The 26,688-nt window shown below is 39.5% G+C and overlaps 2 protein-coding genes and 1 long non-coding RNA gene across 8 annotated transcripts; 1 reads left to right on the top strand and 2 right to left on the bottom strand.

Moving 5' to 3' along the window:
• Nucleotides 1–4,396: 4,396 nt before the first annotated feature.
• On the bottom strand, nucleotides 4,397–13,277 carry LOC131322798 (zinc finger BED domain-containing protein RICESLEEPER 1-like). Of its 2 annotated transcripts, none has more exons than XM_058354273.1 (4): nucleotides 12,585–13,277; nucleotides 12,234–12,326; nucleotides 4,664–6,320; nucleotides 4,397–4,538 (listed from the first exon to the last, which is right to left on the bottom strand). In XM_058354273.1, exons 2-3 carry the CDS (start codon nucleotides 12,319–12,321, stop codon nucleotides 4,675–4,677), a joined length of 1,734 nt encoding a protein of 577 aa, XP_058210256.1. In that variant the 5' UTR covers nucleotides 12,322–12,326; nucleotides 12,585–13,277; the 3' UTR covers nucleotides 4,397–4,538; nucleotides 4,664–4,674. The 2 variants fall into 2 exon arrangements, with proteins under 2 accessions (XP_058210256.1, XP_058210255.1); XM_058354272.1 differs by lacking the exons at nucleotides 12,234–12,326; nucleotides 12,585–13,277 and adding exons at nucleotides 7,546–7,638; nucleotides 7,873–7,994.
• On the top strand, nucleotides 9,331–14,339 carry LOC131322800 (uncharacterized). The gene is made up of 2 exons (XR_009198968.1): nucleotides 9,331–9,396; nucleotides 14,094–14,339. It is a non-coding gene; the product is annotated as an uncharacterized LOC131322800 (long non-coding RNA).
• Nucleotides 13,911–24,791, bottom strand: LOC131322799 (zinc finger BED domain-containing protein RICESLEEPER 1-like). 5 transcript variants are annotated; one of them, XM_058354275.1, is made up of 5 exons: nucleotides 24,774–24,791; nucleotides 24,373–24,438; nucleotides 18,197–18,292; nucleotides 14,477–16,145; nucleotides 13,911–14,350 (listed from the first exon to the last, which is right to left on the bottom strand). In XM_058354275.1, exons 3-4 carry the CDS (start codon nucleotides 18,282–18,284, stop codon nucleotides 14,488–14,490), a joined length of 1,746 nt encoding a protein of 581 aa, XP_058210258.1. In that variant the 5' UTR covers nucleotides 18,285–18,292; nucleotides 24,373–24,438; nucleotides 24,774–24,791; the 3' UTR covers nucleotides 13,911–14,350; nucleotides 14,477–14,487. The 5 variants fall into 5 exon arrangements, with proteins under 5 accessions (XP_058210258.1, XP_058210259.1, XP_058210257.1 ...); XM_058354276.1 differs by lacking the exon at nucleotides 24,774–24,791 and having other exon boundaries at nucleotides 18,197–18,289; nucleotides 24,373–24,650; XM_058354274.1 differs by lacking the exons at nucleotides 24,373–24,438; nucleotides 24,774–24,791 and adding an exon at nucleotides 18,494–18,553.
• Nucleotides 24,792–26,688: the final 1,897 nt, after the last annotated feature.

The following is a 26,688-nucleotide window of genomic DNA, read 5'->3' on the forward strand; positions in this document are numbered from 1 at the left end:
TCTTTTCCTTCGGCTCTGGTCTGCTCGGTAGACTCTTGCAACCCCTTGATAAGGTCATTTTGGTTGGCGACCTGAACCTCGAGGCTTTGCCTCACGAGCTCGGATTGCTCCAAGCCCTTCTTGTACTCCTCGGCCAGGGCCTTGTTGTATTCCACCGACTGCTTTTGCAGTTTTGACTTCTTGTCATATTCGGTGAGATGCAGCTGGGCACTCATTATGGACTGGGTAGCCTGTAAACAAAGCAAAATGAAAGTCATTCCGACGGAGTAAGGCATTTGTAAAAAAAAAAAAAAAAAAAAACAAACAAACAAAACGAATGTGCAAGTGTAAAACCATTTACTTACCCTTCCTGCGTGATAGTAGTATTCACTCAGGGCTGCTTTCAGGGAGGGGGGATTCTGTACATCCCTCGGCAAAGCTAGCCCCGAATGAAGGGTGAAAGCCAGGGAGGGATCCTCCCTCAAGCTATCCGATTTAAGGACCTGTTTCTTGCCAGGTGTGATGAAGCTTGGCACCCATGGGGTGTCAAGATCGAAGGCAGTCACCCTCCCTTCTCCTTCTGCGGCGGCCTCTTTCGATTGCTCCACCTCTTGGCCCTTTCCCTTAGCGGCCGCCCTCACCTTCTTGCTCGCAGGTGGTTCCTTCGGGGAAGGAGGAGCGCTCAGTGGTCGCTTTTTAGAGGGGGGAGGAGGTGGGACTTTCTTGCTCGGAACCGAGCCCGAAGCGGCTGCACTCGAAGCGGCTGTACCCCCAGCCTTCTGCAGTCGAGCCTTCTCCCTCTCTTTTTCCTCCAGCTTCTTCTGGAGAACCTCCTTGATGTTTCTTGGAGGCATACCTTCTTGTTGTTCAGGGAAAAGCTCTTCCTCGGTCGGAAGTCGGATTGACCCTCGGAGGGGTTTGTCGAAGCTCGGTCGGAGCTCTTGTGGGGTGTCCTCGGACTGCTCAGGCTCGTCAGTTACCTTTCGTCGGATCCGACCACCGTAGGTAGCTGTATATTTGAGGATGGTTGGGGCGTCTCTTTCCTCCGCTGGGATAGTGAGCAGGGAGTCGGCAAGACCGCAACCTTTGGCGGCCCTTAATAGTACCTTGTTGATCTTGGTGGTATCTGCCGAAGACAAGCGTGAAATCGTTAGTTGAATTTTTACAGCTGAAATCAGAGCAACAGAAATAAATATTTGAAGTAACGACAAGTGTTCTTACTCGGCGTGCCTCTGCGTGTGGCTATCTCAAACTGACCGTATTCGTGTTCGGGGAATTGGAAATTTCCTCGAACTTCGACGTAGTCAGAGGCCCATTTCTCCGAGTCATACATGCCCTCGGGAATGATCTTTTGCATCTTCCTCCGGGAGCAGAGGTAGTATCGAGAGTACCGAACGTTTCTCGACATCATATAATTTTCAAAAAAATGAAAGGCTTCTAGGCGGAACATCTTCACCTCAGCAAGGGCGATTACCGAGTGAATGATGCGGTAGGAATTGACGCTCAGCTGGCACGGAGTGAGATTGAAGCGGTGAAGTATCTCTCTCAAAACTCTGTGCATCGGGAACCGAAGGCCCCCTTTTGTGATTGCCATCAAGGGGACAGTGACGTGTTCGTCACCATATTTTATTCGGTTCCCTCGGACTGGTGTAATGATAACATCGTTAGGGATGTCGTAGACGGCTCGGAAGGTGTCCAGGCTTTTTTTGTCTTGGAAGCATTCCAAGTAAGGGCAGGGGTCCTTTCCCGTTCGGTCAGGGATCACATCGGGGTCCATCGGAACGATCTTCCTCTTCACCTTCGGCGGATGTGACGAGGATTCCCCAGCAAATCCGGCCCCTTCATTCGCTCGGCTTGGCGAGATAAGCGGAGTCCCTGGTCTCGACTCGGCTTCGTCAGCTCCTTCGGCCTCCTCTTCCTCTTCTGCTTCGTCATGAGGACTTTCGGACGAAGATTCGCCTATGTCTATAATATCGGGGTCCGGCCCGATTGTTCGGAGAGGAGCCACCATGGCGGGGTAGTCGACTCCCTCTACACCCTCGGGGATCCTTCCGCTTGATCCCGTTCGGTAATTTCGGGCGAAATCTCTTATAGCTTCGGATAACCCCGGATCGGATCTACCAAAACCCGAATCTTCGGAATCCATCGACCGATAAGATTCGCCCGAAGAAGGTGACTTTGCAGACTCCATACCTAGAAACAGATAAGTGCATGGGATAAGACCGTTAGCGATTTGCATGGCCAAGAATCTAAGTGCCTACGTTCGTTGTTTTGTGTCGTTAGGAGAGACATCACCTTTGTTCGGTTGTTTCCCGAGCGATTCCCCTCGAAAGAGATTCCGAAGGAAGGGCTCATACCGATCAGGAAAACGGTGGGGGACCCTACGCGTTCCCAATGGGGAAACAGAGATTGAGAAGCTTCACAGGGGTTGTAAAGCTTCTTAAAGACTGCCCCTTTGTAAAAACCTCACGCTTGAAGATGCCCTCGTGTTCGGAAGAACACAATTTCAAGGTGTTCATACGCTCGGAAGAACACATGAACACCTGGGTTTCAGGCGGTTCTCAGTCAAGACCAAAGGGAAAAAATCGACCAAAAAGGGGGGAAAACACTCGAAAAAACGCTCAAAATGCATCGAGAAATGGAGGGGCTCAAGAAATACCTGAGAAATCAAGAGAAATCTGTGATCAGAAGCCTTCAAATATGCAGATTTCTGGCGATTTCAGTCTGGAATGGTGCTTGAACAGTGAGACGATCGAGAGTCAGAGAGAGAGTAACCTTCTCTCTCCTTCCCTCTTCCCTTTTATACTGGGTGTAGCATTCGAAGCGGTCTCTCACCCTGACCGTCGGATTTGGGCGGGAGACTGATGTGCCGCTCGATGAAGGACGCGTGGCAGATATGAAGCGTGCCGTACCAGCACCCAATGAAATCGTGACACCTGGCATCGATTCAAATCGACGGTTACAGGAGCATTTAATGAAAGGCTGCGCGCGCGTCTCGAAGCGTTTCAAATAATTTCTGTCCGTTCAACTCTGACGGTTCGTCTGGTCGATCGCTCTTCGGACTGATGGTTCTTCAGTTTTACGTCTTCGTTCGGCCAGGTTCTTATTCAACTCCTCTTTCATTTCCGAGCAAGAAAAGAAGGAGTTGAGGGGCTATTGTAGGGGGCCGAAATATCCGAAGGTTCACCAGGTCCAAAAGGGGCGATGAGGGTTCACACGTTGTTTGACTCATCATCCAAGCTATCACGGTTCGCCTCCAAATAAGTCTGGACTTCGGTTGGGCCGAAAGATAGACAGAACCACGAGTGCTTCACCGAACAATTATAAGCAACATCCGAACATACGACACATGAGTTCGCTCGGGGCTTTATCAAGCGCACGGATACGAACTTCCGTTTGTTCGGCCAGGGTGTGCCTCGGCCGGGATGTCATACGCTAGGATAATTCGTATGCTGGACGCGGGTCCCGCCGAACCTGGACGATTGTGGAACCTTCCATAAATATCTACTGATATTTAGGCTGTCCTCTCTTACATTCGAAGTGACATCTCTGAACGATATGACCCTCCTGACATCAGCCCATGTGGCTCTGAAAGACTAGAGAAGTGGTGTTCATTAACTGGCCCTGCTAGAAAGGCGCCAACCGAGCAGAACGTGACACGTGGAAAGTATGGCCAACTTACTCAGCACTTCATCTCTTTGCCTATAAATAGAGAAGCATGGCCACTGAGTCAGGGGGGGAGAATTGAGTCGAAGGGAGCATTTTCTCTTTCCTGCAGACTGTTCTTACTAAACTTCTTTCTTTCCATTTACTGACTTAATCATCGGAGCTTCTTCCCGGAGGAGCAACCCCCTCCGGTTCTACAGGTACATCAAGACCGATCGCACCAGAAGGAGCACGAAGAAATCACGCCCCCACAGTTTCTGAATCTAACGGTATGCTTCCATTGTAATCTGAAGTAAAACTACTTCTCGAAATTAGAGTAAATTAACCCCTAGTAAGAGATAAACATCAACGGCACCGCGACCCCAAATACCTTTGGGACCACATTAGCTTTGTCTCATATGTTCACATCAAGATCAAAAGATTAGTTGAGGCGCCCGTAACCTGGTCCCGGAATAAACTGAAAAATGGGTCACACGGCACAATTTTGGGTTCAAATTGATAGAATTCACTGATAAGAATTGTCACAGGTTTGAAACCTAAAAGCATGTGCTCTACGGTTCCAATGAACTCTGCCATAGCGAAGCTGTGGCTGTTCAAATCACGACCAAAGTCTATTCCAAACAAACAATGAAAGGTCGAGGCAAATGAAATTTCAAAACAAGGAAACCAAAACATGCATTCGCATGCTTAAGCAATCGAGTTAAAACTACCAGCATCATATTATATGATCAAGTCCTGAGCAATACCATAACAAAACATGAAGCTTAAAACCGTAACAAAGTATCCAGCTTCTGAAACTATAACTATTAGCGAGTAATGAACTCCAATTCTGGTGAGGGAAATAACTACAAGCTTCGAGATAGCAAAAACTTGACCCAGCAAAGCAGAAAAACCTGTTACAAAAAACATGAGAAGATCAATTTGCTAAATATTCCTATCACAGAATAAGAGCTTTAGAGTATATTGGAAAAAAGGTCATTGTCAAGAAAAAGTTGAGAAAACAATCAATTTGACCTGCCCAAAACAGTTTCAGTGCTTCAAGTCCCAGGTTCGAGTGCACATCAAGGCATCCCTCAAGGCTGGTCCGGAGGCCATGAGTCGTGTTTCAACCACTCTTGGTTCTGTGCTAAAAGCCTCACCTGAAGTAGGAACAGACATTGGAATAGCCAGAAAATCACGGGCCATCTTAGACAGGATTGGATACTTGGGGCTTTCAGCTCTCCACCATTTCAACACATTGAAATCCTGGGTCCAAGGCAAGACAGGTTCCTCCAGATACCGGTCCAAATCAGACTTTGGTGGCTTATTATTGGATTCAATGAACTGCTTATACTCTTGCAAACAGTTCGAATTTTTGGAACCTCCTCTCTCCGTGCTTCTTGTTAACTCCTCTTCTGAATCAGAAGAAGTTGAATCACTCACAGATTTCTCTTTCTCAAGATCTTGGTCCACATAATCACGGTAAATGCCAAAAACGGCATCCAAAACAAGAGCACTTTGCGAGTTCCCATCACTTACTTCACGTTTAGAGGAGAGATAGTCTATGTATTTCATCTTATGGCGGGGATCCATTACAGAAGCGATTGACAACACGAAAAACATATCTTCCAAGTACTTATCAAGTCTCCGTAGCATTTTCTTGGCTACTTTGCTTGTGAAACTATCTGAGCTGATTGTCTCCTTGAATAGAATTGCCCTAAGCTCCTCAAGATTATGAAGGAAGATGTTAGCAGTGGGATGTTTTGTTTCAAATATTGTCTTTGCCACCGCCTCGGCACTTTCAACCAGCATACAAATGCATTTGACTTTCTCCCATTCATCAGCAGAGGGTACATCATAAAAATCTTGCAAATTTTCCGAAGAAAATTCACCCATGGCATCCAACTCCAAAGCCTCCTTTAGCTTGAATGCTGTGAGGTACCATACAGGAGCAAATTTCCAGGAAATCATTAAACTAACTTTATCGATGATGTCAGATATCTCGTTATATGCAGCGGCTGCCATTCGATTAAACATCTTGGCACAACACTTCACACAAAATAGTTTTCCATCAAGTCGGAGCTTCTTCTTTTGTTGAACAACATCTTTAATTTCCTCAACCATTTCGTCGTAAACATTGCTCTCTGCCAATGTAAGACCGGATATCTTGCTCTCAATGTCCCAATCTTTCACAGTTTTTAATGTGGCAGAATGAAGGATTTCATCGTCGTCACCCAAAATACACCGAAAACCAAGAACCCACCTTTTTAGTTTCCATCTATCATCAATGAAATGCGCTGCTAAGCACATGAATGCATCATCAAATCCACTAGGCCTGTAGTATCTCAATACCTCAACCGAGAGACTAATTTGCCCATCCATGGTTTTTAAGATATGCTTAACCCTCAGCTTATCTTTCTCATAAACTTGCAAGCAATTGCGTTTGATAGTACGAGAATCAAGCGGAAACGATGGATTAAGATCTTTCACAAGACGAACAATATCAGGCAATCCTGAGGAGCATATGTACTTAGCTAATTCCTGTTGCCCTTTCTCATAAGCGATAGCTCCATCGCCATCACCTGTAGCCCTGATTCCATTTTCTGCCTCATCATCACCATCACAATAACAGGCACAATAGTTATCAGTCCTTTCGACATCCTTGGCATCACCACTTTCATTATCCTGCTTAATACCTAATCAAGGGACGAGCATGATAAGATAGTTATTAAAAGCAAACACATAAATAAGGTTAAATCAATTCAAGGGGTAGGTTTTTGTCTAGTATTTCAATGTACGAATCTATAAAAATTTTAAAAGTAACTTCCTTGCATTCTGAAAAGCGTCTGAATTTTTTATATTTCAGGCTCAGTATGTTAGTAGGCCTTCAAATAGTTCCAGTGAGATATTTTCCACTATAGTCGGTGCTTGGTTGCACCATATTACTATAAACTGATCTTCCGTGGAAAACCATCGGTACCTTATAGTTACCTTCTGAAACTATATTACCTGTCACCAGCACGTATAGCCATATCTAGGGCCAACGACCATTTACCACTTTCAGAGTTATATTTTTGGCATTTTGAACCCCTACGCTAACTTACTCTCACCATCCTGATCAGTCATTGCTATTGTGTTCAAATTACTCATACAACTTCGGCTTTTCAGATTTCTTCCTTGCCAATAAGTCTATGTTTTGATTTGGTAACTTGACTATAATTCTGTTACTTGTTTTAAAAACTGTTTCTATATTTATTTTAGTAACTTTGACCATAAGCGTAGCCTTATTCTTGCAATTTTTCATATCTTCCAAGTACAATCAATTTTCAGAACCTAAAATGAGATAACAGTTACGACTTAGAACGAGTACTTCAGGATATGTAACTCAATTTTTCGTATCACTTCGACCATAAAGTTTCCACAACACAAAAAATAAGTTGAAAATCACTCTGTTGATGACAAATTTCTTCGGTCCAACCAAAAAGAACTTTAGTTTCATAGACTATTGATAATTTCTGTTGGGCAAGTGAAGCCTGATTCGAATCAGGCTTGCTGACTATTTGGGGTTCGACCTGGTATGAGCCGCAGGTGTACTAGATAGTGTTATACGGTAATTGGAGATGTAAACCCTAGATTACAAATACTTGTTATACGCAGCACCCATGGTATCTTGTACTCTCTTCATTACTTCATCCAATACACAGTGAAAACTGGTGTGAGCCGTGTATGTACCAAACTACACAGTTAAGGAACCACAAAAAAATTTCCGCATCTAGCGTTCTTGTTTTCTTTTCTTAATTGTTCTTCACGTGTTGTATGTTTGTTGGTTTTACCAATTTCTCTACACTTTCACGGTCATGGAACTAAAATTACATTTGTTGAAAATGTAAACCAGAAGTTTTGACAAGAAAGTACAGTTACCATCGCCATCAGCTCCCTTGTTTTCAGTACCAAATTCTTTCTCACTCTTCGGCGTCAAAGCATTATCATCAACTTTACGTTTTGGCATCGAATCTAAGAGAAAAAAAAACGAAAATCTTTAGCACGTAGATGCACTCAGATCAAGATGCGTACAATAAAGCAGTAACCAAATCGAAAGCGTCGTTTGTGAAATCGCTGTTCAATTATCAAAGCTGAAAAAAATCTTAAATAATATTCGGGAAAAGTAGAACCCAAGCAAAATCTAGTATATAAACAAGAACTAATTAACAAAACGGATGACATAGAAGTGATCTGTAATGGCTTAACCTTTTGTGCGGCTTCTCGTTCGTGAAGTTTGTAGGAGAGAGAGAGAGAGAGAGAGAGAGAGAGAGAGAGAGAGAGAGAGATTAGGGGTATTCGAGTGTGCGGGGAAATGAAATTGTAGCGAACATAACACGAAAGGATTAGAGCGAGTACTCGGCATGTATTTGGCGGGAAGTTTCCGAATGCATCAGATCAGTACACGTGGCTGATGATGTACGACGTTGCGGCCACTCTGTTCGACCTCGCGGCCACACAGGCGACCCTTGCAGCCACCCAATCTACAGTCCACGCAGTTTCGGAAATAAAGAGTTGTTTTACCAAAAGTCCAAGGGGTCATGTGCCCACACAGGATCTGATCCCGTTTGATTTGGAATTTTGGATATTAATTTGTAGGTAATGAGTGTAAAAAAAAATAGAATAATAATTGAAAATAGAGATAATAATTGAAGAGAAATATAGAAAAAATGAGAGTAGATAAATAGGATAATGATTAGAATTCAAAATCCAAAACTCAAAACGAACGGAGACTAGATTTGCCCGAGAGTCGTTTGATTTAAATGGTTTAATTACAATTTTAAACTCATTTTATGTTTTTGCACTAGCGCAACAAACTTGATAGAAAAAAATAGGAGTGTCAAATTTGTACGATGAAATTAAGATGAAACGGTTAATTTGATTGTACAAACATTTCGAATTTTAGATTACGATAAGATGTTGCATGTGGTATTCGCATCATTCACCAATTTATGTGAAGGACAAGTCTACAAGTAAAAAATTACGGAATGATCGTTTTATTCGTTTCCAAACCCATTCCAATAAACAACACTCTACCTTAGCAAGTTTAGGGAAGAAAAAATCGCATAAAATTCATGTATATAAAGGGCTAAGTAACAGAGTGTGCTTGCGTGAGCAAGGTGCTTTCATGCAAAGAACTAAAATTCGCAAGAGCGAGAATTGAGAGCTCAATTGCAGGACACTACTGAAGGATTATGTGATTGAGATAGAAAGTGCACTTATCAGTCTTTTTAGCAAAAATTTAACACAAGATTACAGCATTGCACTTTTTTTTTCACCAACTACATAAACAAGTCCCACATTTATTAAAGAAGGATTAGTCTCGGTTAAGACATTTATTTGATCGGGGGATCGCAAACCTCTTTCTTTTTTCTTTCATGTGAAGAACCAAAAAAGCATTAGACAAGAAAATCGCAGCACCAGCTACTTACATATGAAGTTGACAAAACAAGAGCAAGGTATATAGTAATGGGAAAAAAAGTCCCTCTCCATGAGACAGACCTGTGATAACATTTTTCCAGTTTTGAAACTATTGGTACGCTTTGGAAAGTAAAGTAAAACCAACCTTCCAACAATAGCAACAATAGTAACAGTATCCATACAGTTGGCAGTGAATGAGGGTAGGAGTCCACAAAATAGTGGCCCTAGCCCCATATAACTTAAAAATCAAATTATGTGCTCAAGAACTAAAGAATGGACCACATGGCACAATTTTGGATTCAAGTCGTTACAGTCGATGATAGGAATTGCCACAAGTATAAAACTTAAACAACTCGGCTCCAAAACAGTTTCAGTGCTTCAAGTCCCAGGTCTGAGTGCACATCAAGGCATCCCTCAAGGCTGGTCCGGAGGCCATGAGTCGTGTTTCAACCGCTCTTGGTTCTGTGCTAAAAGCCTCACCTGAAGTAGGAACAGACATTGGAATAGCCAGAAAATCACGGGCCATCTTAGACAGGATTGGATACTTGGGGCTTTCAGCTCTCCACCATTTCAACACATTGAAATCCTGGGTCCAAGGCAAGACCGGTTCCTCCAGATACTGGTCCAAATCAGACTTTGGTGGCATATTATTGGATTCAATGAACTGCTTATATTCTTGCAAACAGTTTGAATTTTTGGAACCTCCCCTCTCCATGCTTCTGGTTAACTCCTCTTCTGAATCAGAAGAAGTTGAATCACTCACAGATTTCTCTTTCTCAAGATCTTGGTCCACATAATCACTGTAAATGCCATTAACGGCATCCAAAACAAGAGCATTTTGCGAGTTCCCATCACTTAGCGTTTGGAGGAGAGATAGTCTATGTATCTCATCTTCTGACGAGGATCCATTACAGAAGCGATTGACAACACGAAAAACATGTCTTCCAAGTACTTATCAAGTATCCATAGCATTTTCTTGGTTTCTTTGCTTGTGAAACTATCTGAACTGATCGTCTCCTTGAATAGAATTGCCCTAAGCTCTTCAAGATTATGAAGGAAGATGTTAGCAGTGGGATATTTTGTTTCAAATATTGACTTTGCCATCACCTCGGCACTTTCAACCAGCTTACAAATACATTTGACTTTCTCCCATTCATCAGCAGATGGTACATCGAAGATTTTCACAGAAGAAAATTCACCCATGGCATCCAACTCCAAAGCCTGCTTTAGCTTGCAAGCTGTGAGGTACCATACGGGAGCAAATTTCCAGGAAATCAGTTCACTAACTTTATCGATAATGTCAGATATCTCCTTATATGCAGCGTCCGCCATTTGATTAAACATCTCGGCACAACACTTCACACAAAATAGTTTTCCATCAAGTCAGAGCTTCTTCTTTTGTTGAACAACGTCTTTAATTTCCTCGACCATTTCGTCGTAAACATTGCTCTCTGCCAATTTTAGGACCGGATATCTTGCTCTCAATGTCCCAATCTTTCACAGTTTTTAATGTGGCAGTAGGAAGGATTTCATCATCGTCACCCGAAGTACACCGAAAACCAAGAACCCACCTTTTTAGTTTCCACCTATCATCAATGAAATGCGCTGCTAAGCACATGAATACATCATCGAATTCCCAACGCCTGTAGTATCTCAATACTTCAACCAAGAGACTAATTTGCCCATCCATGGTTTTTAAGATATGCTTAACCCTCAGCTTATCTTTCTCATAAACTTGCAAGCAATTGCGTTTGATAGTACCAGAATCAAGCAGAAACGATGGATTAAGATCTTTCACAAGACGAACAATATCAGGCAATCCTGAGTAGCATATGTACTTAGCTAATTCCTGTTGCCCTTTCTCGTAGTCGATAACTCCATCGCCATCACCTGTAGCCCTGATTCCATTTTCTGCCTCACCATCACCATCATTATCACCATCACAGTCATCATCATCACTATCACAATAACAGGCACAATAGTTATCAATCCTTTTGACATCCTTGGCATCACCACTTTCATTGTCCTGCTTAATACCTAATCAAGGGAAGAGCTTGATAAGATAGTTATTTAGAAGCAAACACATATATAAGGTTAAATCAATTCAAGGGGTAGGGTTTTGTCTAGCATTTCAATGTACGAATCCATAAAAAATTTTAACTCCCTTGCATTCTGAAAAGCATCCGAACTTTTTGTGTTTCAGGCTCAGTATGTTAAACCTTCAAATAGTTCCGGTGAGATATTTTCCGCTATAGTCGGTGCTTGGTTGCACCATATTACTATAAACTGATCTCTCGTGGAAAAACGTTGGTACCTTATCATTACCTTCTGAAACTATATTACCTGTCACCAGCACCTATAGCCATATCTAGTGCTGACGACAATTTACCACTTTCAAAGTTATATTTTTGGCATTTTGAACCCTACGCTAACTTATTCTCAGCAGCCTGATCATTCATTGCTATTGTGTTCAAATTACTCATACAACTTTGGCTTGCCGATAAGTCTATTTTTTTTATTTTGGTAACTTGACTATAATTCTGTTACTTGTTTTAAAAACAGTTTCTATATTTATTTTAGCAACTTTGACTATAAGTGTAGCCTTGTTCTTGTAATTTTTCATATCTTCCAACTACAATCAATTTTCAGAACCTAAAATGAGATAACAGTTACAACTTAGAATGAGTACTTCAGGATATGTAACTCAATTTTTTGTATCACTTTGATCATAAATTTTCCGCAACACAAAAAGTAAGTTGAAAACCACTCTATCAAGTATCAATGGCAAGTATCTTTGGTCCAACCAAACGGAACCTTAGTTACAGAGACTATTGATAATTTCTATTGGTGATGTAAACCCTAGATGACAAATACTTGTTATACACAGCACCCGGGGTATCTTGTACTCTCTTCATAACTTCATTAAAATATAGAGTGAAAACTGGTGCCGTGTATGTACTCAAACTACACAGTTAAGGAACCACGTAAAAATCTTCGCGTCTTGCGTTCTTGTTTTCTTTTCTTGATTGTTCTTCGCATATTATATGTTTGTTGGTTTGACCGATTTCTCAACAATTTCAGGGTCATGGAACTAAAATTACACTTGTTGAAAATGTAAACCAGAGGTTTTGAGAATAAAGTACATTCACCATCGCCATCAGCTCCATTGTTTCCAGTACCAAATTCTTTCTCACTCTTCGGCGTCAAAGCATTATCATCAACTTTACGTTTTGGCATCGAATCTAGGAAAAAAAACGAAAACATTTAGCACGTAGATGCACTCAGATCGAGATGCGTACAACTAAAGCAGTAACTAAATCGAAAGCATCGTTTGTGAAATCGCTGTTCAATGATCAAAGCTGAAAAAATCTGAAACAATATTCGGGAAAAGTATGATCAAAAAAATAAAATAAAATAAAAATTCGGGAAAAGTAGGACCCTTGCAAAATCTAGAAACTAAACAAGACAGATGACATAAAAGTGATCTATAAAGGCTTGACCTGGTGTGCGACTTCTCGTTCTTAACGTTTGTTGGAGAGAGAGAGAGAGAGAGAGAGAGAGAGAGAGAGATTAGGGCTATTCGGGTGTGCGGGGAAATGGAATTGTAGCGAACACGACAAAGGATTAGGGTATTCGCCATTTTTTTGGCGGGAAGTTTCTGAATGCATCGGATCAGTACACGTGGCTGAGAATGTACGACGTTGCGGCCACTCTGTTCGACCTTGCGACCACATACATAGTCACACCTTGCGGCCATATAGACGACCCTTGCAAGTTGCAGCCACCCAATCTACGCGGCTCAAAAGTCGGGTCATGTGCCCACCTGAAATTGTCCCCTAATAGATTCGCCCGAGAGTTGTCTCATTTACATGTTTTAATTACGATTTTAAACTCATTTTATGTTTGATTTTGTGCAAATAAGTATATACAGATGAAATAACTACCACATCTTTACAATCAAATAATTCTATTTTAGGACAACAAACTTAATAATAATAATAATAATAAAAGGAGTATCAATTTGTACAATAAAATTAAGATGAAACAGTTAATTTGATTGTACGTACATTTTGAATTTTAGATTATTTCTTTTTTGATCCGGAATTTTAGATTACTACAAGATGTTACAAGTGGTATTAGCATCACTCACCAACTTATGTGGACAAGTCTACTAGTAAAAAATTACGGAATGATCTTTTTATTCCTTTCAAAACCCATTCTTATAAACAACACTCTACCTTAAGCAAATTAAAGAGAAAATTGCATAAATTCATGTATAGAGAGCTAAGTAACAGAGATTGCGTGAGTTTGCGTGCGTGAGCAAAGTGCTTTCATTGTAAAGTACTGAAATTCGGAAGAACGAGGATTGAGAGCAAGAGTGAAGGGCACTACTAAAAGATTCTGTGACTGAGATAAAAACTCTTGGTTAAGACATTTGATTGGGGAATCGCAAACCTCTTTCTTTTTCTCTCATGCGAAGAACCAAAAAAGCATTAGACAAGAAAAACACAGCTCCAGCTACTTACATATGAAGTTGACAAAACAAGGGCAAGGTATATATTGATGGGAAAAACAGTCCCTCTCCATGAGACAGACCTGTGATAACATTTTTCCAGTTTTGAATCTATAGGTACGCTTTGGAAAGTAAAGTAAAACCAACCTTCCAACAATAGCAAGTTAGCAACAATAGTAGTAACAGTATCCATACAATCGGCAGTGAATGAGGGTAGGAGTCCACAAAATAGTGGCCCTAGCCCCATATAACTTAAAAATCAAGGAACTTGCCTTCAAATCAAAGCTGAAAGCCAACAAAAAGAGCTGACCTAGAGACCCGATTCAATTTATGTGCTCATTAACTGAAGAATGGATCGCATGGCACAATTTTGGATTCAAGTCATCACAGTTAACTGATAGGAATTGTCTCAAGTATAAAACTTAAACGACTCGGCTCCAAACTTCGAATAAGCTCTACTAATAGACCCAAGTCTAATTCCAACAACTAATGAAAGGTCAACCCAAATGACATTTCAAAACAATTAAACCAAAACATGCGTTCGCACCCTCAAGCAATTGAGTTAAACTAACAGCATCATATTGTATATGATCAAGCCCGGAGCAATACCACAACTAAATATAATGCCCAAAATTATAACATACTATGCAGCTTCTGAAACTATAACAATAACTACTTATGGTCTCCATTTCCGATAGGGAAAGAACTATAAGCCTCGCGATAGCAAAACTTGACCCAGCAAGGCAGAAAAACCTGTTTCAAACAACATGAGAAGACCAATTGGCTAAATATTCCTATCACAGAATAAGGGCTTTAGAGTATATTGGAAGAAAGGTCTTGGCAAGAAATTGCTTAAAGACAACAATCAATTAGACCTACCGGAAACAGTTTCAGTCCTCTAAGTCCCATGTTCGAGTGCACATCAAGGCATTCCTCAAGGCTGGTCCAGAGGCCATGATCCGTGTTTCAACCTCTCTTGGTGTTGTGCTAAAAGCCTCATCTGAAGTAGCAACAGACATTGGAATAGCCAGAAAATCACGGGCCATCTTAGACAGGATTGGATACTTGGGGCTTTCAGCTCTCCACCATTTCAACACATTGAAATCCTGGGTCCAAGACAAGACCGGTTCCTCCAGATACCGGTCCAAATCCGACTTTGGTGGCTTATTATTGGATTCTGTGAACTGGTTATACTCTTCCAACCAGTTCGAATTTTTGGAACCTCCTCTCTCCGTGCTTCTTGTTAACTCCTCTTCCGAATCAGATGAAGTTGAATCACTCACAGATTTCTCTTTCTCAAAATCTTGATTCACATAATCAATGTAAAGGCTACTAATGGCATCCAAAACAAGCGCACTTCGCGATTTCCCATCATGTACTTCACGTTTGGAGGAGAGATAGTCTATGTATCTCATCTTATGACGGGGATCCATTACAGAAGCGATTGACAACACGAAAAACATGTCTTCCAAGTACTTATCAAGTGTCTGTAGCATTTTCTTGGCCACCTTGCTTGTGAAACTATCTGAGCTTATAGATTCCTGGAATAAAATTGCCCGAAGCTCTTCGAGATTAAAAAGAAAGATGTTAGCAGTGGGATATTTGGTATCAAATATTGACCTTGCTATTGCTTCTGCACTTTCAACCAGCTTGCAAATGCATTTGACTTTCTCCCATTCATCAGCAGATGGTACATCATAAAAATCTGACACCTTTTCCGGAGAAAATTCGTCCATGGCATTCAACTCCAAAGCCTCCTTCAGCTTGCAAGCTTTGAGGTACCATACAGGTGCAAATTTCCAGGAAATCAATAAACTAACTTTATTGATGATGTCGGTTATCTCCTTATATGCATCCTTCGCCATTAGATTAAACATCTCAGCACAACACTTCACACAAAATAGTTTTCCATCAAGTTGGAGCTTCTTCTTTTGTTGAACACTCTCTTTAATTTCCTCAACCATTTCGTCATACAAATGGCTCTCTGCCAAAGTAAGACTGGATATCTTGCTCTCAATGTCCCAGTCTTTCACAGTTTCTAATGTGGCAGAATGAAGGATTCCACCCTTCTTAAACCAAAGACGCCGAAAACCAATAACCCACTTCTTTAATTTCCACCTGTCATCGATAAAATGTGCTGCTAAGCACATGAAGACACTGTCTGATCCACTACACGTGTAGTATCTCAATACATCAACTGAGAGACTAATTTGTCCATCCATGTTTCGCAAGATATGTTTAACCCTCAGCTTATCTTTCTCATAAATTTGCAAGCAATCGCCTCTGATAGAAGGAAGATCAAGCGGAAACGATGGACAGAGATTTTTCACTAGAGAAACAATATCTGGCAATCCTGTGGAGCAAATGTACTTTGTGAGTTCCCGTTGCCCTTTCTTGTAGTCGATAACTACATTTTCTGTTCCATCATCACCATCATATTGACAATCATCATCATCATCATTATCATCACCTTCACAATAACTGTTGCAATGCTTATCCGTCCTTTCGACATCCTTGGCATCATCAGCTTCATTATTCTCCTTTATACCTATTCAAGGAATGAACATGGTAAGATAGTTATTTAGAAACAAACACAAAAGTGAGGTTAAACTAATCCAAAGGGTAGGCTTTTGTCTAGTTCTTCATGTACCAATGCATAAGTTTTTTATAAAATCATCACTTCCTTGCTTTCTGAAAAGCATCTGAACTTTTTTTATTTTAGGCTCAGTGTTTTTAGCCTTAAAATAGTTCTGGTAACATATTTTCCACTATTTCCGGTTCTTGGTTTCTCTATATTTCTGTAAAATAATTTTCTGTGTAAAAACGTTGGTAACCTAACACCTGTCACCACTAACTATAGCCATATCTCAGCCCGGCAACAATTTACGACTTTCAGATTCATATATTCGGCCTATTTCAACACCTACACTAAGCTATTCTCACGAATCTCACCATCCTGGCCGTTCATTGCTATTCTGTTTAAATTATCACACAACTTCTTATTTTTTGATTTTTTTCCTCGTGGATTAGTCTATTACTTGTTCGCAAAACCGTTTCTTTGAAGTGCTCATCATCTTCTTCGTTTCCTTAAGAGTTCTTGCAACTATCCATATCTTCCAACTACAATCAATTTTAAATACCCTATAATGAGACAATAGTCACAACATAGAATCAGTACTTCAGGATATGTAACTTGTTTTCTGTAACACTTCGATAATAGAAAAAGTTAACAAGAAAAACCGTTGAAAATTATTATATCCATGGAAAATATTTAAGGTCCAACCAATCAGAACATTAGCTATAGACACTCGTATTGATGGGGAATTTCCTCGATTTCACCCACAAAGGAAGCGCAACACAAAATAAATAAACACAAAAGAGACACAATATTACGTGGTTTGGTCTCAATGACTCCACAGGGGGGGAGAGATTCCACTATATGAAAAATAAGATATTACAATGTGAGATGAAAACCCCTCCTCGAGCTCCTAACACTATGGCTCACACAATGTTTTTCACTCACCCCCACATCTCTATTTTTCCCTCACATCTATTCTCCTCTCAACTCACGACCGGTGGAAATGGCAACCCCTGGAGGGGCTGCCCTCTCCTTTTAACTCTCACCGCCATGTCACACACTCTAGTACACATGCACCCCTTTAAATACATGACATGGACAATACTCCTACACAGGAATTTCCTAGAAGACTCTAGAGCCAGAGCGGACGAAGCACCACAAATGCTCCTTTGAAAATAGCCGGCCATTCACCCATCCAGAGGACTTCCAATGTACATTTATTTGAGCCAATTAAATGCACAACAAACCATCAATTTTCCTTGTCTTCAATCAGCATTCAACGTGGGGAAAATCCCAACGCTTAATATTTTCATGGCTTTATGGACCTAAAATTACATTTCTGTAAAATGTAGAGGGAAAAGCCTATGGTACAGCATAAAAAAAAATGAGGTATCAAAAATTTTGGTAACCAAGAAAAATTCGTAACTAACTAAAAAAACGTAACTATTTGGGGTTATTATACACCTGTTCATAATTTCACCCAAAAATGTGTAACTAACACCATAAAAATGCGTAACTAATGAACAAAAATATGCGTATCATGCACCAAAAATAGACTTACCATACTCCAAAACTATGCGTATGATATACTTCCAAAGTGCACCCTTGTGTAACTAACTTGTTTTGGATAAAAATAAAAAAATCACATTTTGTAATTTTGTGTCAAACTTTTATGATTTATTGATTCGTCTCGTCAAGAGAAATTGAAAGTCTTCAAAAAGTTATGGATTTGAGTGAAAATTTTATACTTCCTCGATTCCTCTCACGAGACGAATCAATAAGTTACGTGAATCAATAAGTTACAAAAGTTTGACACAAAGTTACAAAATGCGAAAAAAAAATGAATAAAGTCAAAAAAAAAAAAGAAGTCCACTTAACTTTTTTATCCAAAACCACTTGTGCATAAAAATAACATACCCAAAAAAATGCATAATAGACACTCAAATAAAGCATAACAATTTTACTGTAACATAGCTTTCTCCAAATATAAGCCAGAAGTTTTGGGAAGAAATCACAGTTACCATCGGCATCAGCTCCATTGCTTTCAGGACCAAATTCTTTATCAGTCTTCGCCAAAGGAGCAGCGTCATCAGCTTTACGTTTCGGCATCGAATCTTCTGAGGGAAAAAAGACGAAAACATTTAACAAGTAGATGCACTCAAATCGACATATGTATTTGTAAAGCAATAACGCAAACAGAAAGCGTCATTTGTAAAAATCACAAAATAAACAAGCATTTGATAGAAAGCGATAGATTTTCAAAACAAGAAAGAAAGAGAGATGTAGAAGTGATCTATAATGGCTTGCTACGACCTAACCTGGTTGGCGTTTAGAGAGAGAGAGAGAGGGAGAGAGAATTTAGGGCTATTCGAGTGTTGTGACGACGAAGAGCATATTGGGAATGTTATTTGGCGGGAATTTTGGGATTATCGGAGCCGCCACGTGTCTTGCGATGGCGGCCGTAGATAAGTGGGCCATTTAATGTTTGATGTGGTTTTTGAAGCTAACTTAGGAAGAGGACTACGGGCTTCTTGATGGGCTTTAAAAAATGTTTCGAGTTTGGGCCAAGTTAAAATTGGGGTCTTTGAGAATCATGAAAAGACCCACAGAACTCGAGTGTGGACCACCACTACAATGTCATTTAACATGAGGCCACTACAGAGGTAGCTTGCTATTGCTTGATAAGTTTCATGCAAAGCACCAAAAGGTGAGTCCAGTTGGTTGATGGGTTTGCTCTCCAGACAATTTGATCAGGGTTCGCCTTGGAGTTAGTTAGGCTGCAAGAAATTAGTTTCTTGTGAATTTTCTAGTCCTAACATGAATGACCTATTTTTTACCGAACCGGAGAGGAGATTAGTCGAGATGTGTAAGTTATAGCTACAAGCCCATTGGTACGGGCATGGCTCTTTGTTCTCCTTTTTTTTTTTTAAACAGTTGTGACTGTTGTGAATCGAAAAATTAATTGTCTAGGAAATTAGTTATTTGTTCTCTATCACGATGAATTCTTCTTCTTTTTCCAGTTCTCTTTGTTGGAGTGAATCAAAATTTTCTATTGCACGGGCATAAGCTATTAGTTGTTTTTAGGGTTGCACTTAATATGTTTATGTTAATTTATATAGTTAGCACTACTAGAAAATTTACTATAGGTGACAAAAAAATGTACAGACATGGACGATTCTCATACATTTCTGTACGCAGTTGTACCCTCAAAGGGAGCTAATACGAAAAAGCATCAGTTGTGTGGAAGGGGCTAATATACAACTTTGATAGCTTGGAAGGTGAAACTTAGAATATGCACCAAGTGTTAGGTTATAGCATTGCCACTAATTTCCTTATCTTTTTCCAAACAAGAGAACTCTTAGCGATAGCCAATAAAATACTGCGACATGGAGTATATAGTAAATAAAGCGTTACAGCATTGTCCTAAAATAATTCAAAATCCAAGATCAGAAAAATAATGCTAGCAAACAGAAAGTAGACACATCAATCAGTTTCTGAATAAGTAAAATCTCTTTTCCCTAAGGATATCAAGCAAAGTCAGCTCTCTCTCCCAAATAAAATAGCAACAAAAATGAGTTTCCATCTAAAACAGTGTTGTGCACATAGATATCAAGCTTGCCTCATTCCTCAATGTGGCCAGAAAACTGAAATGAGTAAGCTTCGCATCGGAAAGACACCGCAGCAGTTCGACCAAAGCTGACGGAAACATGGCTGTTAGAACCGAATCAAGATCACACTCTTGAAGATAAGACCCTTGTATGTACAAAAAAGTTATAATAAGACAGGAAAGTTGATTTTTGGTTACAACATGAGCAAATTCAGACTTCAATTTAGGGGAAACAAGTTGTCCAATTTTGAACAAAAATTCAATAGCAATGAGTTGTGTCCTCACCCCTTTTGTTTTCTCAGCTACATGAACCACAGCATTTCTAAGAAAACAGACTAAGCTGCTATAGCTATTGTCCCTATAAGGCGCGTTTCTAATTCTCCGATCATGCAGAACATCGTAGAATGGTGTTCCAGAAGCAGTTCTACTCCTCCAATTACCAATATAAGCCAACCGCATTCTTCCTAGTTTTGGGCTGTAACACCGAGTCAGGTGGTTCATTGATATAAAGCCTTTTCGATCGACTACATTACGGAGGAAGTTGAGCCGCTCCTTCGGCTCCCATAAGCTTGCATGGGTATGGATCAACCCCTCATTTTTTCTATCACGAGAAATGTTGATTAGCATACTTGGCTAAAAAATAAATAGATTTGAAGACTATTAATTGTGTCATATTTACCTATATGTCTTCAATGCATCTACCAGGCTAGCTAACTCTGGTAAATCTTGTCAATGAGTTTCCTCATGGAGCGATAGTCCTCATACCTAGATGAACTAGCTAGACAGTGGGATGACGTCCACATCAATGAATTTAGGTGTTTGCTCTCTCCCAACCATCACGATATTCTTCATTTCAAAACCACCACGAATGCATCGGTTATCATCATGTAAATCCTTAATCAACTTAAGGACGGACCTACTCAATTAGATACTACAATCATTAATAAATACACCAGACAAGAATGATGTAAAACAAAATCCAGACGGAGTTCAAAAAATTTAAAGCACTAACCTTAATAGTTTCCTAAAATTAGGATTGACGTATGAATGGTTACCGGCAACTATTGGAACTATTAGCTTGAAAAAAATCAGATGCCCTCCAGAATTTATCAGATGCCCTCTAGAATTTGAAGAGGACATCTGATTTTTTCAAGCTAACAATTCCAACAGTTACTGGTAATCATTCATACGTCAATCCTAATACGGAGTATTAGGAAACTATTAAGGTCGGTACTTTAAATTTCTTGAATTCCATCTAGATTTTGTTTTAATCATTCTCGTCAGGTGTATTTATTAATGATTATAGTATCTAATTGAGCAGGTTCATCCTTAAGTTTATTAAGGGATTTACATGATGATAACTGATGCATTCGTGGTGGATTTGAAATGAAGAATATCGTGATGGTTGGGAAAGAGCAAACACCTAAATTCATTGATGTGGACGTCTTTCCTCTGTCTAGTTCCTCTAGGTATGAGGACTATCCCTCCGTGAGGAAACTCATTGACGAGATTTACACTGGACACCGGTTGCCACTAGAGTTAGCTAGCCTGGTAGATGCATTGAAGACATATAGATAAATATGACACAATTAATAGCCTTCAAATCTGTTTATTTCTTAACCAAGTATACTAATCAACATTTCTCGTGATAGAAAAAATGAGGGGTTGATCCATACCCATGCAAGCTTATGGGAGCCGGAGGAGCGGCTCAACTTCCTCCGTAATGTAGTTGATCAAAAAAGCTTTATATCCATGAACCACTTGACTCAGTGTTACAGCCCGACACTAGGAAGAATGCAGTAGGCTTATATTGGTAATTGGAGGAGTAGAATTGCTTCTAGAACACCATTCTACGATGTTTTACATGATCGGAGAGTTAGAAACGCGCCTTATAGGGACAATAGCTATAGCAGCTTAGTCCGTTTTCTTAGAAATACTGTGGTTCATGTAGCTGAGAAAACAAAAATGGTGAGGACACAACTCACTGCTATTGAATTTTTGTTCAAAATTGGACAACTTGTTTTCCCTAAATTGAAGTCTGAATTTGTTCATGTTGTAACCAAAAATCAACTTTCTTGTCTTATTATACCATGTCCATAGAATGATCGCAATAGGTTCGTATACCCATGGATAGAGATGAATTCATGACATCATTGAATCTGTGGACATCATCGTAGCGGTGTATAACAATTGGTGGCTGACATTGAGGTAGCTGCCCGGAGCTCACCTCAATGGTGGAGTCATTAATAGTGTATTGGAATTGAAACTGTCTTTGCTGAAAAAATGTAGCATCAATTATAAATTAGTTCTTCCATTTATGGAAAAAAGCTAAAAAGACAAGAGATCAATAGCAAACCAGACACGTACCATTTTGCCACTCTTTCTTGTATCCCTAGGCAAAAATAAATAAATAAACATGAAACCAACAACAAAGAAAAATTAGTTAGTAAAGCTAGAAAAATAAGAAGCAAAGAGGAACTAAAAAATGTGATGTTATTCGCAAACTAAATGTTGGAACATGTCTGAAGTTGGAGTCCCACATCGATTGGAAAAGAAAATTGTTGACTCTTAATATACATTGAACGGACTCACCATTTACAAGGTACCCAATCCCCGAATTATATACCTACACCCATATTCTACCCGATCCTCGACAGTTATGTTTTTGCCAACCAAAACCGCCCCATCGGGGACCAGTTTTTCCCTGACCCACGGGTATTTTTTTAGGCTTTGTTTGGTTGCTAAAATAAGAATCTCACAAATGACCTCGTTCCTATTTATTTTTTCTTGAACAAGAGCGAAGAACAACCAAAAAGAGGGGAACTCACGCCAAAAATTGCTTCGTAGTTTCGCCTACACTCACTTATTGACGAAAGAACAAGCAGGGCAGATTTTGAGTTTTCAGGGGTCCAATATACGAACTTTTGAACTTTTCAAATGAGGCCCTTCACAAAGTTCATTAATAAAAAGTTTTAAAATATAGAATCAATTTTAAAGGAAAATTTTACAAGTATCCAAATTCATAAGTCCAAAAAAAACTTAATAATTATTCAATTATTCAAAAGGTTTTAATTAAACATCATTTTTTTTTTTTTGTTGCCCAAGGCCGGCCCTAAATACAAGATACACAATATATCCCCATACACAGTTGCATTCAAACACACAAACAGAGGAATTGTGAGTCGAATCCAGCTCAAAATAAAGGAAAATAGGTACACTTGAAGCTCAACCAAAACAAAGAATTTCTCTACGAAATCTCAGAAAAAGATTAAATGAACCTGAGTCATTCAGAGAGCAGTTGATGGTTTAAACCATCATCAGATCCGCAGAAGCAATAATAAAACAGTTGAGGTCAAAATCACTACTCATTCACAATCACCTACCGAACTGATTATTCTTCATAATGCATAAAATACTTGATTGTATGGGTAAAATTAACTAACTCAACTATGCGTATGGTTTTTGGATCTCCAATAATAGTCACACTAATCAAAATGAAACCTAACCCAAACACCATACCAGAATTCATGTAAAAAAATTAGCATTACGGTTTTTTTTTTTGCAAATTCATATAGTATAACCTAAACCTATGCATCTGGTTTTTTTATTGAGTAAATTTATGGCTTTTACAAAAAAAATCAGTAAATCAACCTAGAATCAAACCAATCCACAAACAAAAAAATTCCGCATAAATCAGTTACGGTTCCTAAAATATACACATTTTTTTCCAGGAAAACAAAAACAGTTAAAAAAAAATTCCACAAATTTTAACTTCCACAAAAAATCAAAAAAATCAAAAAAAATGGGTATTTTAGAAGTCTGTTATTAATTTTTTTTTTCGAGTTACATTTTCTCGAGAGAAAAAAAATGATCCAAACCGAGAGAGTAAGATACCTTCAAATGGAGCCCTAATCTGGTGGTCTTTCGTGTTCTCCTTCACAAGATCGAGAGATAGCTTCGTCTATCTTGCATTACGGGAGAAGAAAAAAATCGAGTTAGGGTTTCTGGGCAAAATCGAGAGAGAGAGAGAGAGAGCGCTTGGTGGTACCTTGTTGTTCCTCGGTGGGATCCACAGATCTGGTCGAAGAAAAAAATCCACAGATTTGGTCGAAGTTCGTCGTCTTCAAAGTTCACAAGAACACAGCTTTGTGTTAGGGGTTTCTGCTTGCTAGGGGAACGAGGGGGGAGAGAGAGAGAGAGAGAGAGATACCTTGGTTGTATTCGTGTTCTTCTACGTTCGTCGCCGATCGGGTTCTTCTTCGTTCGAAATCGTCTTCTCTCTCTCTCTCTTCCCCTGTGTGGAACGCGTCTGGAATGAGCGGGAGAGGGGGATTTTGTTTGACCCGACCTGGTATGACCCGAAACCATTTCACCCGACCCATGGGCGAATTTTACCCGCGAGCTCCCCTTTAAAATCCCAGCCGTTGAATGAGATCCAACGGCTAAAAAACGAAGTCCGCATATGAGGAAAGTGCGGACGCCCGCAGTAGAAGGGTAATATATGTGTGCATATATATATATATATATATATATATCAGCATTAAACTAACTAAGTTAAACATTGAAGAAGTATAGAGAAGGATTTCTCACAGTGGGTTTCGTGGGATGTTGTTGCGGAACGACCGATTCCAAGCCTCTAACGGAACGTTGGTTGCTCTGGGTACGTGAGCAGTGGAAGTGAAAAATACATAGAGATGAACGAAGAAGAAAAAGAGAAAAAGGAGAGGAAGTCAGTGAATTTAAGCAAAAAGAAAAGAGGGAAACCAGTGAAATGAAAGAGAAAAAAAGTTAGATATTTGCCGGAAATGAAAATTATGGTAATGGGTTTTGGTATCTGTGATTCGCCCAGAGCAAAATCCCCTCTCTGCACGGAGGAATTTTTCAGTGTCGCATTACCACATGGTGCCCAGCATCCGGATCATTCATTTCGGTTTTGTAAGGCTCGGATTTAGAGAAAGAAGAAAGAGGATAGAGATTATTTCAATCTGAACCGTTCTATACACTTTTGGATGACTCAAATATACCTGCTCAGATACTACGTAAGCCGGGGTAACGTGGTATCCACCCGGCACTGAAACGATTTCCTGCACAAAGAGGTGCAAGCTGTTGTTCAAGTACTCCCGTGAAAAACAAAAAAACGTCATGGGCTGGAGCATTTTCAACTCATGACTTCATATTGGAGATGTCAAATGTTTTTTGAAGGTTTAAGTGACATTTTGGCATCTCCAATTTGACATCAAAGCTTTTCTTTTTAACCCTTATGCTAAATTCTTTTTATCTGACATCAAGTTATCCCTCTTCAACTCTTAATATCAATATTTATGTCAATCCAAACGGTCATTTTTTGAAAATTTGGCATGGAAGAGGGTGGTTGTCATCTTTGACAACTTTGTCATTCCCTTCAAAGCCACGTAGATTTTGGCATCAAAGAAAGCTGATAGGTTTGATTGAATTTTGGTATCAATTGTTACCGTTAACATGTCCACGTAGGAATTAACATATTCCATTGAAGATGCTCTTAGGACCGACTGGGTGGTTAGCCGACCCTTTTGTAGGGAGGGCCCAGGTTGGATCCAACACAAATAAATAATCAGAGTTCTTCATAAATTTTTAAATAAGTACTCCCTCCGTCCCTTTTTTTGTATCCAGTATTTTATTTTGAGGTGTCCCTTAATAAGTGTCCATTTTGTAAAGTTAGGGGGATAAAAGTTGATGCATTGTCTATTTTGTCCGTAAAAGTAGATTTTATTTTGAAAAGTTAGTGAATAAAAGTGTAATGATGATGGGTAAGTATGGAAAGTGGAGGAAAAAGTTGATGTGAAAGGTGTAATGATGATGTTTTTTTAATAAGTTTGAGTTACGAAACAGGACACTTAAAAAGGAACGGAGGGTGTAGCTTTTTTAAACTACTCTAAAAAATATTAGCTCAATCGAATAATTGTGAGTGTTTCATCAAATCATTCAATTTTTCATTCAGAATTCAGGATTTTAAAATGAGTTTTGAACAAGAATTAGACTATTGGATAAGATCCTTGCGTTTATCAGATTGAGTTAATTTTTTTCAAAACATCTCAAAATTTATTTTAAAAATAATAAACAGATCGGATCATTTGTTTATAATTCGACGTGAGCCCCACAATCAGTACCTAATCCATCGTTACCCATGGTTGAGCTGCTTTTGAAAATGCTCCTAATTTACCTCTCAAATACACCATCCAATAGTGTAGATCCCACCACTTGTTTTGACAATTTATTCTACTGTATCATTTAGTAGGTCGAGACATATATATGATTCATAGAAAATTCTGTATTTGTATCAAGCTTAACAATTTACTTTTGTCTTCATAAAAATAGCCCCTTAAAATTTACTGTTTGTCAATTGATTGGAATCGAGCACTTATTAATATTCGATGAACTTAATTTTTTACATGAATGATTTACATAGAGGGACGTACGAAATTATCTCAAATCATTTAAATAATTTGTGACACCAGCACTAGTTTGTGTTTTTTAAGGATCCGGGGGTACTATAGTGCAGAGGTGCACTAGAGTAGTGTATGACACATCTCAATCGTCCATCTTAACAATCAATGGTTCGGATTTAAGAATGAACTCTTATTGGCTGTGATAGTGCTCTACACTGCTATAGTGCATCCCGAATCATTTTAAAAGGTGTAGATGCTGCACTCCTCTTGGTGCAAACGGTTGCCTCGCCACATACACTTTCCTCTCTAGGAGCACCACATACAAAGAAATGTTACTCGTAATTATCCACAAGCTATGCATGTGGTGTGTATGGACTATGGAGCCCACACACAGTTGTTTGTGAGTTGTTTGTGAGTATGGATAAATTATGGGTAACTTTTATTTGTTTCTAGCATTTTCTTTTCCTCTCACTTAACCCCA

The sequence above is a fragment of the Rhododendron vialii genome, chromosome 4a, assembly GCF_030253575.1.
Source record: "Rhododendron vialii isolate Sample 1 chromosome 4a, ASM3025357v1".
NCBI lineage: Eukaryota > Viridiplantae > Streptophyta > Magnoliopsida > Ericales > Ericaceae > Rhododendron > Rhododendron vialii.